Source organism: Dipodomys ordii, unplaced genomic scaffold, assembly GCF_000151885.1.
Source record: "Dipodomys ordii isolate 6190 unplaced genomic scaffold, Dord_2.0 Scaffold79, whole genome shotgun sequence".
Taxonomy (NCBI): domain Eukaryota; kingdom Metazoa; phylum Chordata; class Mammalia; order Rodentia; family Heteromyidae; genus Dipodomys; species Dipodomys ordii.
The window spans coordinates 3,043,676-3,057,485 of NW_012267295.1; the positions used below are offsets into that span (position 1 = coordinate 3,043,676).

At 56.6% G+C, this 13,810-nt stretch overlaps 1 protein-coding gene across 2 annotated transcripts in view; it reads left to right on the forward strand.

Moving 5' to 3' along the window:
* Positions 1–11,105, forward strand: part of Nptxr (neuronal pentraxin receptor) — a 55,795-nt gene extending 44,690 nt beyond the window's left edge. For both annotated transcript variants that reach the window (XM_013024890.1, XM_013024891.1), the window contains 4 exons: positions 7,083–7,308; positions 8,290–8,537; positions 10,249–10,428; positions 10,879–11,105. In XM_013024890.1, the coding sequence (XP_012880344.1) occupies positions 7,083–7,308; positions 8,290–8,537; positions 10,249–10,428; positions 10,879–11,103 (879 nt within the window). In that variant the 3' untranslated portion in view covers positions 11,104–11,105. The remainder of the gene's footprint in view (positions 1–7,082; positions 7,309–8,289; positions 8,538–10,248; positions 10,429–10,878) is intronic.
* Positions 11,106–13,810: the final 2,705 nt, after the last annotated feature.

A 13,810-nucleotide genomic window follows, 5' to 3' on the forward strand; every position in this document is an offset into this window, starting at 1 on the left:
AAAGAAAAGAAAAAGAAAATGGCTGAAATATAATTCAATAGTAGAGCATGACTCAGGGCCATGAGTTCAATCCAAAGCACTACAAAGGAAGTGTGTGTGTATGTGTGCGTGCGTGCGTGTGTGCGTGTGTGCGTGTGTGTGTGTGTGTGTGTGTGTGTGTGTGTGTGTGTGTGTGTGTAAGGCTTGAACTCTGGGCCTGGGCACTATCCCTGAGTTCTTCAGCTTAAGGCTAACCCTCTACCACTTAAGCCACAGCACCACTTCTTTTTTTTTTTCTGAGTGGTTTCTTGGAGATAACAGTCTCATGGATTTTCCTACCCAGGCTGGCTTTAAACCATGATCCTCAGATTTTAGCCTCCTGAGTAGCTAGGATTACAGGTGTGGGCTGCTGGTGTCTGGCTTGTGAGACTCTTATCTCCAATTAGTTATCAAGAAAAAAAAGCCACAAGTGGAGCTGTGGCTCAAGTGGTAGAGTTGTAGCCTGAACAAAAAGAAAATCACAGAGAGAGAGAGAGAGTCCCCAGTCATGGGGAGTCCACATAGTGGAGTCTGGATTGACCTGTCCATGTGTGATCTGCACCGCTCATTCCAGGCTCATCTGCAGGGATGAACTCCTCCACCTACAAGAGAACAAGAAAGAGAGGTGAGGATGAGGCCCATTGCTGGACCCTGCCCTGGGCCGCTTTGACTTTTGAGTCCCAAGAGCAGCAAGAGGGCTAGGAGCAGGTCCTCAGGGGCTTGTCCTGGAGGCTGAGACCACCAGAGGCTCCCACAGGACCTGATAAGCACAGTGGACTTTTAGCAGGCACTTACCCCATACGTGTTAGTGTGTTCAGTCTTCCAACCCATGAAATAGACTACGCTTTCTGCCTTCCAGGTGGGGAACTGGAGCTTTAGGGGATCTCAAGGGTGCAGAACCAGGCCAATCCCATTCCCCTTCCATGTCCCCCACAGCGAGCCAGATGCTCCCTGAAGAGGCTTCTGTCTCTGAATAGCCTCTGAAGCATGGAGGCTGCTGGGCACAGTTGAGGTCTTGCTTGCAACTCTTGCTTTCTGAGCCTTGAATGACCCTGAGGTTTGAACTCAGGACCTCCTGCTTGCTAGGCAAGTGCTCCACTCCTTGAGTGACGACCCCAGCTCTTTCTTGGCTTTATGTTTATTAAGATCTTAGATTTTTGTCTGGGGCTAGGAACAGACATCATCCTCCAACCTGTAGCCTTTTGTGTAGCTGAAATCACAGACTCCTACCATCAAGCCCGGTGTATTAGATGAGATAAGATCTCGCTAACTTTTTGTCTTTGAAGCTGGCCTTGAACTCCAGTGCTCCTGATCTCTGCCTCCTTCATGGCTAGTGTGACAGGCCTGTGCCCACCATGCCCAGCTTGGAGGTTGAGATCAGGTCTTGCTAATTTTTTGCCCAGGCTGGCTTGGAACTGCGATCGTCTTGATTTTGGTAGCTGGGATCACAGGTGTGAGCCACTGAGCCCAGCCTCCTGTCCGGAGCAGACCTTCTAGGAGGGGAGTCCCGTCCCATCGTCCCAGACTAACAGGAGCTGCTTGGGTAGGAGGCAGGGCCTTCCATGTTGATAATAATAATAGTAATAATAATAAATTATTAAGGCCTTAAATTCCCCAAGGACAGCTTTGTGCAGATGTGTGTATGCATGTGTTCATGTGTGTGTGCACTGAGTGTACATGCACGTGTGTGTGTGTGTGTGTGTGCGTGTCCCCCCTGACTCAGTGCTTTCTGGAAGGACCCCACTGTCTGGCTTCTGTTACTGAGGTCTGCGTGGCTGTCCTGTTTGTGTTTGCTGTTTTCCTTTAACACCAGGTCTGTGACATGGAGTCAGTTGGCGTGAGTCAATGTCATTTGTTCCCATTGTCACTCACTCATCCACTGTTCTGAGAACAGACATTCAGACCTTTTGTTTGTTTGGTGCCAGCTCAGAATTAGAGCGTGAGCTCAGGGGCTCACATTCTCCCTTAGCTTTTTTCACTCAAGGCTGGCTCTCTATCACTTGAGCCACGTCTCTGCTTCTGGCTTTTTGCTGGTTAATTGGAAATTAGAGTGTCTCAAATTTGTCTGTTCCAGGCTGGCTTCAAACCATGATTCTCACATCTCAGCTTCCTGAGTAGCTGGGATTACAGGTGGCAGCCACCAGCTCTGGCTCAGAGCTCTTTTTTCATGTTATAAATGACACTGCTGTGACATCCTATGATATGCTGGGGGCTGCCAGCCCTCATTTCTGCTGGCTCTGTCCCCAGGAGTGGGATGCCTGGGTGGCAGGCAGGGCGTATATTTAGCATCAGTAGGTACTGTTACACGCTTTCCCAAAGTGGCTGTAAGCATTTACCCGCCCACCTGTGTGCCAGCCTTGCCAGCTCACTCCCGGTCACTTTAAAGCATTCTTTGTCCTGGTGGGTGTTGTGGCCTCTCTGTGGTTTTCAACCGAGTGCCTTCCCTTAAATGTATACTGGCCATAGTGAAGTCTGTGCCCATGGGAGGTGGGGCAAGGTCATGGCTCCTGGCTGAGGGGAGAATGGGCGCTCCCCAGTACAGCCTGGGGCACATGATCTCCAGGGACACTCTAGGGGCAGGGATTGAAGCATCCAAGCCCTCATTTGGCTCCAGGGAAAACAGGTTCAGAGAGCCTGAGGTTCTTGCCCAAAGCCACACAGCATGACAGAGGTTGAGCAAAGACTTCCTTCAGGATTTCTGAAGGAAACAGGCCAGGGTAGGAGTCTAGTTTTTTGTTTGTTTGTTTCCGGTTGGTCATGGGCCTTGAACTTGGCCTAGGTACTGTCCCTGAGCTTTTCCTCTCAAGGTTAGCACTCTACCACTTTGAGCCACAGGGCCACTTCTGATTTTCTAGTGATTAATTGGAAATAAGAGTCTCACCGACTTTCCTGCTTGGGCTGGCCTTGAACCATGATCCTCAGATCTCAGCCTCCTGAGTAGCTAGGATGACAGGCTGGCACCCAGCGGGCATCCAGTTTTGGTTGAGGATGTTAGTGAGGGCTGCAAGTGTGAGGACAGCGACATCGGAGGGGGAACTCGGGAGCTTTCTCAGAGCTGCAGCTTAACTTGGAGCACTTGAAGGCGAGACAAGAGGCCCTGGGGTGAAGGAGTCCCCTCCAGATGGCTAGGATTTGCACCCCCTTGCACCCCCCCCCCCGCAAGAGCCCTTCTCCCCTCTCAGCCTCCTTTGTCCATTTGTCTTTTATTTCAGCTCCAAATTGGCCTGGAGGCCAGGACAGAAACCAGTCTGCCTTCCATCCCTGTTGCCCTCCTTGCTGCTGGGTATGGTGGAGTCAGAGCTCTCTGGGTCCTCTGCTGGGGAGGAAGGACAGGGGGATGGGGTGACACGGCCCCCTAGAGGCCTTCCATGCCCTCCGGCCCCCGCCCCCCCTCACAGTGCAGTGGCTGCCTCCCCGCCCCCCAACGCTGAGTACTTGGAGGCGGGACTGAACTTGCCTTGTTCCTGAGGTCACCCTTCTGCCCTACACCCCTAATCTCACATGACGGGGTGTGGGGGAGAGCATCATCTAAACCATAGCTACTGCTTCTTGCTATTAGTGAAACAGGAAAAAAGGTTGCGCTGGAGAGGGAGGCCACTCCAGGGGGCACAGAAGTCATGCCCCCTTCAGGAGCCATGAAAAGATGCTTGTGCCAGTGGGGAAACTGAGGCATGGCAACCTTCTACGTAGTCACCCAGCCAGGGGATCTGAGGCTCACCCAGGACCACAGAATGTGGGCACAATTGGGAGGGAAGAGGAGGGCCAAGCTGTGACCCCTCTTCTGTCCCAAAGCCTCTTCAGTTCCCCAGGCTGAGCAGAAAGGGGTGAGCCTGACCTAGAAAAGTCCAGCCTCCCCCTCTGCCCTCCTCACCAAGGACTCAGTCACCCCGCCTGGCCGGCCCCTCCTGCTGGATCACAGCTAACAGCCGCCATCTTCCCTGCCACTGAACCTCTGTCACCATCCTGCAAGGCAGAGGTGGCCTTTGGCACCTGTCCCCCTCTGGCAGATCACCAACCCCAGACTGTTGGTGCTGGACAGGGAGTGGGCACAGGTTGCAGAATCAAGAGGGTTGGGTGGTGGCTCACGTCTGTCTCCTAGCTACTCAGGAGGCTGAGATCTGAGGATCACAGTTCAAAGCCAGCTCTGGCAGGAAAATCCATGTTACTCTAATCTCCAATAAACCATCAGAAAACCAGAAGTGGCACTATGGTTCAAGAGGTAGAGTGCTCGCCTTGAGCTGAAGAGCTGAGGGACAGCGCCCAGGCCCAGAGTTCAAGCCCCACGACCAACACCACCACCACCAACAAAAAGGGGGCTGGGTGGGGCTTCAGGCAGCCAGGCTCCCATCTCCTCAGCCGCAGCTTCCAGGTCTGTAAAGTGGACCTCTTGCTTTGGGGTGCGGTGGGGGTCAGAGGGTAGAGTGCAGATGAGATGTGTATGCTGTGTCCCCCCAGTTCAGGGAAGCACCCAGAAAGCTGCTGGTAGCATTCTTTCTTGGTGACGGGTACAGAGGAGCCCCGCTTGAGACCCAGCAGCGGAGCCGGGCCTGGAGCTCTGGGCCCAGAGCTCCTGACTCCCAGGGGGCAGGTGTGGGTTGTGGTCCCCACTTTCCTGCCCCATGAGGAGCTGAGTGTGGGGGGGTGCCGGTCACCCCCACTCTCCCCCCTGGGGCCTACTTGGCACCAGGCCTAGAGCCCACGCGGCGCAGCCTGCGCCCGCAGCAGATGGGAAGCGGGTGGGGGCGTCGCGTTCTGATTCAGACGCTGGGGGTGCGGCTGAGCCCCTACCCCCACTCCGGCTAGGACAAAGGGACAGCTTGTGCGCCTCCCCCGGCCCTCACGCTCGTGTCCCCCCTACCCACCCCCCAAGGCAGCAGGAAGCCCACACTCACGCGGGCTCACTCACAGTATAGAAGGACGCTGCCTCAGTTTCCCAGCAGTGTGGGGGGGTGCAGGTCTACTTTGAGCAAATCAGCTTTGTAGAATGTTCCTAGGATGGGCCTGGCCCCAAGTCCCATTCAGAGAGAGAGAGAGAGAGAGACCCTCATGTCACCGTGGCACAGAGCTGGAGGGATGAGGCAGAGTTCTGGAGGAGGAGCCCTTTCCCGCCCCTGGTGAGCACCGCTCTGTGTAACCTCCTGAGGGCTGGCGGGGTCCTGCCCGAGCCATCGCATCCCCGCCTCGCTCTCTCAGACCCCGAGGACCTGTCAGTCCCACCCCTTCCTTCCATCTGTCCTAGGGACCCACAGAGGGAGGCCTGGGGTCCCGTTTTACAACAGGGAAAACTGAGGTGGTCTTGGGGGGCTCCCAGGCTAGCCCGAGTGACCCAGTGTCCAGCGGCCCACTGCTCAGCTGTGACAAGAAGGTTGAATCTCGGTCCTGTTTATTGCCACCAAGTGGAGGAGAGCACTGGGGCAGAGGGCTGAGCGCATGAACGCTGGTGCCAGACCAGATGTTCTGTACACCAATCCTGGCCAGGCTTGAGGGCCGGGCTCCTCTGTACCCCCTTACTTACCTTGGCCACAGCCCTGGCACATGATAGGGGCCCAGCACAAAGTAGGTGCTCCTTCACATTGTAGCTGCTCGGTGCACACAGTAGGTGCTTACAGCACATAGTAGGAGGCTCATTTCACATAATAGGTGCTCACTGTACACGAGAAGTGCTCATAGCAAATAGTAGGTGCTTTCTGAACATGGTACATGCTCACTGTGCATGATAATGCATAGAGCACATAGTATGCTCTCATTTCACATAGTAGGTGCTCACTGTCCATGATAAGTGCTTACAGCGCATTGAAGGTGCTCGCTGCCCATGGTCCATACTCACTGAATGTTTGTTCAGTGAATAAACCGGGAAGCTTTGCTGAGCTTGTGTCTAGGGCCTAAGCTAGGGTACCGGGAGCATTGGCTGACCTCTGGGTAGAGCAAAGTCATTGGGCCCATCCCTAGGGACTGCAGAAGGGAGCAAGGCCTAACTCGGTTCCTTGGAGGTCATTGAATTATTCATCTGCCCATGTTCCGTGATGCAGTCCCTACAGCCTGTCCCTTCCAGGACTCGGCCTGCAGCTGAGTCTCCTTCTACCCCAGAAGAAGCGAGGGAAGGTGAGGCCCCTGGCTCCGACCCCGATTTTCCTATCATGTGGATTTTTTTTTTTTTTGGTCGGTCATGGGGCTTGAACTCTGGGCCTGGGCGCTGTCCCTGAGCTCTTCAAGTCAAGGTGAATACTCTACCACTTGAGCCACAATGCCATTCCGGTTTTCTGATTGGAGATAAGAGTCTCATGCCTGGGTTGGCTTTGAAATGTGATCTTCAGATCTCAGCCTCCTGAGTAGCTAGGATTATTGGCATGAGCCACCGGCACCTGGCTTGTCATGTATGTAGATCTTAGGCCAGAACAAGTAGCGTCTCTGAGCACATTGTCCTGGACTGGGCAGGAGACTGGCTGGGCCACCTGGGTCACCCCTCCTCAGCAGTAGCTGCAGGAGGCAGCTTCTGGTTTGCCTCTGTGTCCTCCTACACAGCAGGGCGGTTCCCAAGCTGGGTGTGGGGTTCTGAGCTCGACTCTAGGATCTCATCCACTTGGTGCCTGGGGAAGGCCACGCCATGAGCCTGCTCCAGGAGCGCTGGCGTGGGGCCCTTGGATCTGCCAGGGACAGCAGTGCCAACTACAGGCAACCAATGCATCCTGGTGGCCACGCATGCATGCCGGCAGGCCTGGGGCCGAGACTGGGGCTTAGGAAAGTTTGGACGGCAAACAGAGCTGACTCTGCTGTCAAGGATGTCCATTACCAGCCCGCATCTCCTCCCTGCCCTGGGACAGCCTGGTCATGGACCGCTGGAGGTAAAGGCTCCATGGAGCTCTAATGAGCACCGCGGCTGTGGGCCTCCCTGGAGGAAGGCTCAGCAGGGAGCAGCTGTCCTGGCTCCTTCACTCTATGTGGCTGCACGGGTGCCTGCCGTTCCATCACCATCCCTGCTTTGCACAGGGACTCACCTGGAGTGGTTCAGCATGGTCTCCATGGTCTCCACGTGACCTTACTTGTCCCTTCTCTCTTGGGAGCAGCAGGAGCTCCCAGCCCGAGTGAACCTGTCCACTGCACCAGCCTCAGCCCCTGTGATGCCCACAGCCCTGAATTCCAAGATGGACGAACTTGAGGGCCAGCTGCTGGCCAAGGTGCTGGCCCTAGAGAAGGAGCGTGCGGCCCTCAGTCACGGCAGCCAGCAGCAGCGGCAGGAGGTGGAGAAGGAGCTGGATGTCCTGCAGGGCCGCGTGGCCGAGCTGGAGCATGGTGGGTCTCCCATTGAGGCTGGCTCTGGGCAGGACAGTGGGAGGGTGCTATGGAATGCATGAGGCTGACTGGCTGGGGGAATTTGTGTGTGGGGGCCGGTCCTGGGCCTTGAACTCAGGGCCTGGGTGCTGCCCCTGAGCGTTTTCGCTCAAGGCTAGTGCTGCCTACTGGAGATACAGCTCCACTTCTGCCTTTTTGGTGGTTACTGGGTGCCTGTGCATGTCATTTCCCTTTTTGGGGCCCAGCCTCTTCATCTGTGAATGGGGCTACAGAGCAGACATAGTCTGGCCGCCCTGGCCCTTGGCCGAGGCCCAGGCAGATGGTAAGATGTGTATGGCAGGGCCTCCTGACTATTGGAGGCAGTGACTCAGTTTACCTCCTATGGAAAGTCACCTGCTGCTTGCAACACAGAACCCCAGAAATTCTGGGGTGAATGGATTCCCAAAGATCATAGAGTCTCAAGAATGTTTTGCTGCAATCTCACCTCTGCTGTGTGGCCTGGGCCAAGGTAGCCTCACCTGGAACATAAGGATTGTAACAGAGACTATCTGGTAGGGTCCTTTATGAGGAATGAACTAATAATAGTATGGAGAAGCACTCACCACACAATGCATTACAGAATGCATGTTATGCAAACAGGGACCTCTAAGTAATCACAGTTACAGCTAAAATGGGCTCTGGCTCATTGCATATGCTGCCCTACCAACCCTTACACAACCAGGGGAGGAAGAGGAAATGTCATCCCATTATACTAAAGACACTGAGGCCCAGTGAGTATGTTGAACTTTCTGGAGCTCACAGGGGGGTAGGATTTGAACTCAGGACATCTCCGGTACAGAACCCTTGGGTTTTAGCCACACCCATACCACCCGTCAGCACAGAGGCAGAGAGGGGAGGTGGTGAAGGGCTCTAGCACACCCCAGATGGCCGACAGCTGTGGGCCTCATCCCAGTGTCTGCTGACCCCGAGTGCCATCTGCAGGCTCCTCGGCCTACAGCCCCCCGGACGCCTTCAAGGTCAGCATCCCAATCCGCAACAACTACATGTACGCGCGCGTGCGCAAGGCGCTGCCCGAGCTCTACGCCTTCACCGTGTGCATGTGGCTGCGATCGAGGTCAGGTGGCACTGGCCAGGGCACACCCTTCTCCTACTCCGTGCCGGGACAGGCTAACGAGATCGTCCTGCTGGAGGCTGGCCATGAGCCCTTGGAGCTGCTGATCAATGACAAGGTGAGCGGGGGTGGGCAGGGGGCAGCTGCATAGCTCAGTCAGTATGCATAAAGTAAACTACCATGTGCCAGGCTAAGTTAGGAGAATCCAGAGTCAGGTGCGGGACTGGCTGAAGGGGGCATGCATCCCATAAAGGCTGCTGGAGGGGGAGGGGACAGGGACCAGGGACTCCCCAGGGACCCAGCTGCGGGCAGGTGGGAGTCTGTTCCCAGGGCCCACCCACGCTCCTGAACACAGGAGGAGGGAAGGGGATTCCGGGCCTGGCTGACCCCTTTCCACTTGGGAAGCCAGCCTCTGCTGCTGCCCGCCCCTGCCCCAGGTGAGTTCTGGCTGGTGCACCATGCTCCCTGTGGGACCTCATTGCTTACCCGCCTTGTGCCTCATTTTCCTCATCCCGTAAAGCAGGGATGGCACTGGCCCCTACCTCTGAAAGTTCTCAGTAGCTAAGATGCCCTTAACCTCCCATCTCCACCCCAAGCTTCCCAAGTCCTCTTTGCAAATGTGGAGAGGCGAGGCTTAGAAGGGGAAAGCCATGCCCCCTCGTCGGCCAAGCGGTGAGGGCCTGCTGGGCCAATGGTAACCACCTTTCCCCCCCGCCGCTGGCTGGGGGGTGTTGAAGGATGTGCTCACACCTGGTGGGGGGGAATGCTTGTCGGGGTGGGGAGGTAGGAGAAGGGGGCATCTGATCACCCATACTCTCCTCCCCCTGTCCACCACATTGCTTTGGGACCTGTTTGTCTTTGGACCCCATAAGTCACACATCCTCCAGCCACACAGGGCATGTTCTTCATGTTCAGGAAGAGGAGGAGAGAGGGGTCTGGGGGGCACTTCCATGTGGTCCCACAAGCTCCAAGACATCCCAGGTAGCTGGAGTTCACCTGGAGCTGATCTCCAGTTCCCTCTGGCCGCCATCCCTGTCCTGCAGAGGGCAGGGCTCGCTCTTCCCAAGGGAGAGTTCAGCACCTCGGACAGCACCACCGGGGCCCACGGGCTCATCTCATTCTAGACCCAAGCCTGGGCTCAAGCTGTGCCTAGCACCAAGCCACCTCTGGGAGGGCTACAGGAAATCACAATCTCAAAGAACCTTTAGGGTGAGGAGTCCCTAGGCGCATCCAATTCAGGCAGCAAGACCTGTCATCCCATAGGCTCCCCTCAGAGCACAGCAGAGGCTTATGGAGCTCAGTGGAGGTTCAGGATTGATTAGTCATGTCTGCCTAGGGTGGAGGAAGAGGCTGTGACTGCACATCTCTACCCTCCCTTGTCTGTCTGAGGCCCAGGGAGGGAAGAACAGCACCTCAAAGTCACACAGGGGCATGGGGGAGGGGGAGGCTGGTGGTAAAACCCAGGCCAGACACCAGCTCCTAGCTGAGTCCCAGGCTCATTCTGTCATAGCTGGGGCTTCAGGCCTGAGATACACTGCTCGTCCCCTACATGATCTTGTAAGCCCAGAAACAATCGCAAACCAGGGCTGGATGGCTCCAGGTGACTTGTGGGAAACCACCTGCCGCATTGTGAGGGAAGAGGAGAGGGGTCAGGAATGGAGACTGGAGGAGGGGAGGGTCAGGCCCTGGGAGGACGGACTCAGGCCGCATCCTCACCTCTGCCCCCCTGTGGGCCTCTAGCCATCTCTGACCTGGGACTGGCGGTGTGTGTGTCTGTGTGTGTCTGTGTGTGTGTGTGTGTCTGTCTGTCTGTCTTTGTCTGTGTCCAGGTGGCCCAGCTGCCCCTGAGCCTGAAGGACAGCAACTGGCACCACATCTGCATCTCCTGGACCACAAGGGACGGCCTGTGGTCTGCGTACCAGGATGGAGAGCTGCGGGGTTCTGGCGAGAACCTGGCGGCCTGGCACCCCATCAAGCCTCATGGGGTCCTCATTCTAGGCCAGGAGCAGGTATGGGTCAGACTGGAGGCTCACCATAGGGACCAAGGAGGGGTGCTGGGCAGGGAGCAGTGGGACATGAAACTGAAGAGTACCAGGCTGCTTTGTCTCCCCGCAAAGTAGCCGGTGAGGGGTGTGTGTGTGTGTGTGTGTGTGCGTGTGTGTGTGTGTGTGTGTGTGTGCGCATGTGTGCGTGCGTGTGCATTGTGTATGCATGTGTGCGTATGTGCGTGCGTGTGTGTGCGTGCGTGCATGTGTGTGCGTGTGTGTGTGAAACAAAGATCTGCCTGGGGCCCAGCCTCGGGGAGCTGGAGCCTTGTGGGAGTCAGGGGGGAGACCTTGGGGGAAACTAGAAGGTTAGGGGAACTTTGGGAGCTCAGTTGTGGCAGGAACAAGAGCCTTTCTCTGAGCTGGCTGCCCTGTTCCACTGCTCACTCGAGTGTCTCTCCTCTCTCGGCCCAGGATACCCTGGGGGGCCGGTTTGATGCCACCCAGGCCTTCGTTGGTGACATTACCCAGTTTAACCTGTGGGACCACGCCCTGACACCCGCCCAGGTCGTAGGCCTCGCCAACTGCACTGGGCCGCTGCCGGGCAACGTCCTCCCCTGGGAGGACAAGCTGGTGGAGGCCTTCGGTGGGGCCACCAAAACCCCCTTCAACGTGTGCAAGGCGAGGGCCAAGGCATGAGGAGGCGCGGCCCGGCCCCGCCCCGCCCGCCTGCCACTGCGGGAACCTGAGGGGGCGTTCCTCCCTCAGCCTGTCCATGCGCCGGCCTCCCTTCCCTCCCCGCTCCTGACCACCCCTCCCTGGACATCCCTTTAGCCGCCTGGATGGGGAATACGTACCTCAGCAGGTTGAACCCGAGGGAACCAGCTCTGCTGGGCCCCTCACCGTACCCTGTCCCACAGTCACATCTGACCCTCTCCCAACAGTGCCCCGCGGGCCCCCCCCCCAGCCCAGGACCTTCCCCTCTGATCCCACAGCAACTGAACAAGGAGATGGTGGGGCCTTAGGCAGTCAGCCTCCATCTTCCTGTCTGGGGCATCATGGTCCTGATGATGCCCCCCCCTTCCTTCCCTTCCTTGTTTTTTGGTGTGCAATGGTTTGATTGTCTGTTCCATGCTTGGGCCAGCGCCCCCTCCCCCCCACCCCGTCCCGTTTCCATAACATCAGCCTGGAGGTTCTAGGACCAAGACCCTCAGAGGCCAAAGGGCTGTAGCCTCCCCTTGTGGTGTCCAGTGGCATGGTGGTCCTTCCCCCTCTGCCCAGGGAGGGGCCTGGGCCACTCCAGCCTGGGCTGGGAGCAGGTACTGCGTGGTTCAAAAGATCCGGCTGCTGGAAGAGCCGTGTCACCAGCCCTTCTGCACAGCCCTGGGGAGGGAGGGAGGAGCTGAGAGGACCGACAGAGGGCTGGCTGTGAGCAAGGTTCTGAGCCAGGCACCTGCTGTGTGGACTTCTGGATGTGCTTTCCCTCTCTGGGCCTGGCTTCCCTCCTGGTGACATTGCGTTGGTCCTGAGAGCTATCTGTGTGGAATGTAAGATAATTGGCCATCTGAGGGGTAGAGCAGAGACACCTAAGGAACAAGGACTCAGCAGAGGCAGGGCCTAGAACCGCACGATGACCCAGTCAAGGGTCATTAGGAGCAAGGGCAAGGTTCAAGGCAGGCCAGACTCACCAATGGAGTTCCCAGTGGCTTCCTCCAACCTGACACCTTGCCTATCAGAGAGTGTCCAAAGGGTTGGTGGCTTCCTGGTCCCTTCTCCTCAGTCCTTACCATGCTCCCCCAAGGGAGAGGAAGAGTGTCAGAGCTGAAAATAGGCCCTCTAGTGTGACAGTAGGCACAAACTCAGAGAGGGCAAGTAGCATGCTCATGATCACACAGCACAGCAGGATAGGCCAGGACTATAACCCAGGGCTGGACTCCTTCGTCCTTTCCTCCATGCCATACTTATTGCTACTATTACTGCCTGCCCTTATGGGCCTTTGAGTCCAGCCTTCCTCTCCCAGAGATGAAGATGGTTTCCAAACCACACAAGGCCATTGTGAAACGCTGGCAGAACACAGGGATGAGGACACAGATGTCCTTCTCCAGCCAGGCGACTGAGCAGCGGCAGGAGGCCTGACTCAAGTGGGCACTGCTGCTTCTTTCTGTTCCTGTGTCCATTCCCCACTGCTGCTCAGCCTGAGACGTGACGCAGGAGTTACAGGCTTCAGGCCAAAGAGCGTGTCCAGGCCTTGCTGCCTCGGGCCACCCGATCTCTGTTTCCATTTTCAGCACCTCAGCTCCAACTCCCCTGGAACACAGGGCCATGCGGCTCAGCCCGTCCTGACGAGAGATCGGGTTGCCTGGTAACAGCCAATCACGTCAGCCCAGTGCTGGGTCAAGCATCTCCTCATGATGACACACACTGTTGCTGGGTGACAGAATCGGGAACTGACAGAATCGGGGACCCTGAGCTTCATCAGGTCCCTGCTATTGTTTTGAAAGAGGCAGTTTTTGCGGACATCAGAGGAAGCTAGGGGCTGAGGAGGGAGGTCACCTAAGGGCACCCAGACATGTTACCCTAAGTGCTTTTTGCCTTCATCTTGGTGATCTGACATCTGAGCCTCTCAAATAGAGATACTGCCTGAGTATGGCTTTCTTTGAAGGGCTTCTGTCCCCATATCTCCAGGGTCCCCAGCCCTTCTTCTCTTTTGATTGTTCTGTGAACATGTACTGAGCATCTGCTATTTGGACACCAGTTTTAGTTTATGTGTGTGTGTGCCAGTGCTGGGGCCTGAACTCAGGACCTGAGCCCTTTCCCTTAGCTTTTTAGCTCAAGGCTGGCATTCTACCACTTGAGCCAGAGTTCTGCTTCCAGCTTTTTGCTGATTAATTGGAGATAAGAGTCTCTTAGACTTTCCTGCCTGAACTGGTTTAGAACCACAATCCTCAAATCTCAGTTTCCTGAGTAGTAGTTGGGTTCACAGGTGAGAGCCACCGGCACCTGGCTGGACTCCAGTTTTGATAGATTTGGCTGCTTTGGGGCATGACCAAGAACACAGGGAAAGGGAGCCAGGGATGGTGCCCGGCTGCCCCCGGAGCAGCCCCCAGCTACTGAGGTGGACAGATCTCAGCTTGTCAGAGCCCTTTCGGGCCTCACTGCCTCTGTGTTGGGTGCTCTGCAGGCACCATCTGGCTCATTCTCACGCAATCCTGAGTTCGGACTGTTCTTGGCCCTGTGATACAGGGGAGAGGAAGTTGGGGCTCCAAGGCAAAGCAACCTGCCCAGTGATGTCCATCAGCCAGCCAGCGATGTGGGGGGGGGCAGATTTCAGTGCAAAGCAGGTTAGGTGCATGTTCACTCACCAGCAGGAGGGGCAGAGTGCCCAGCTCTACAGAGCAGGGTTGGG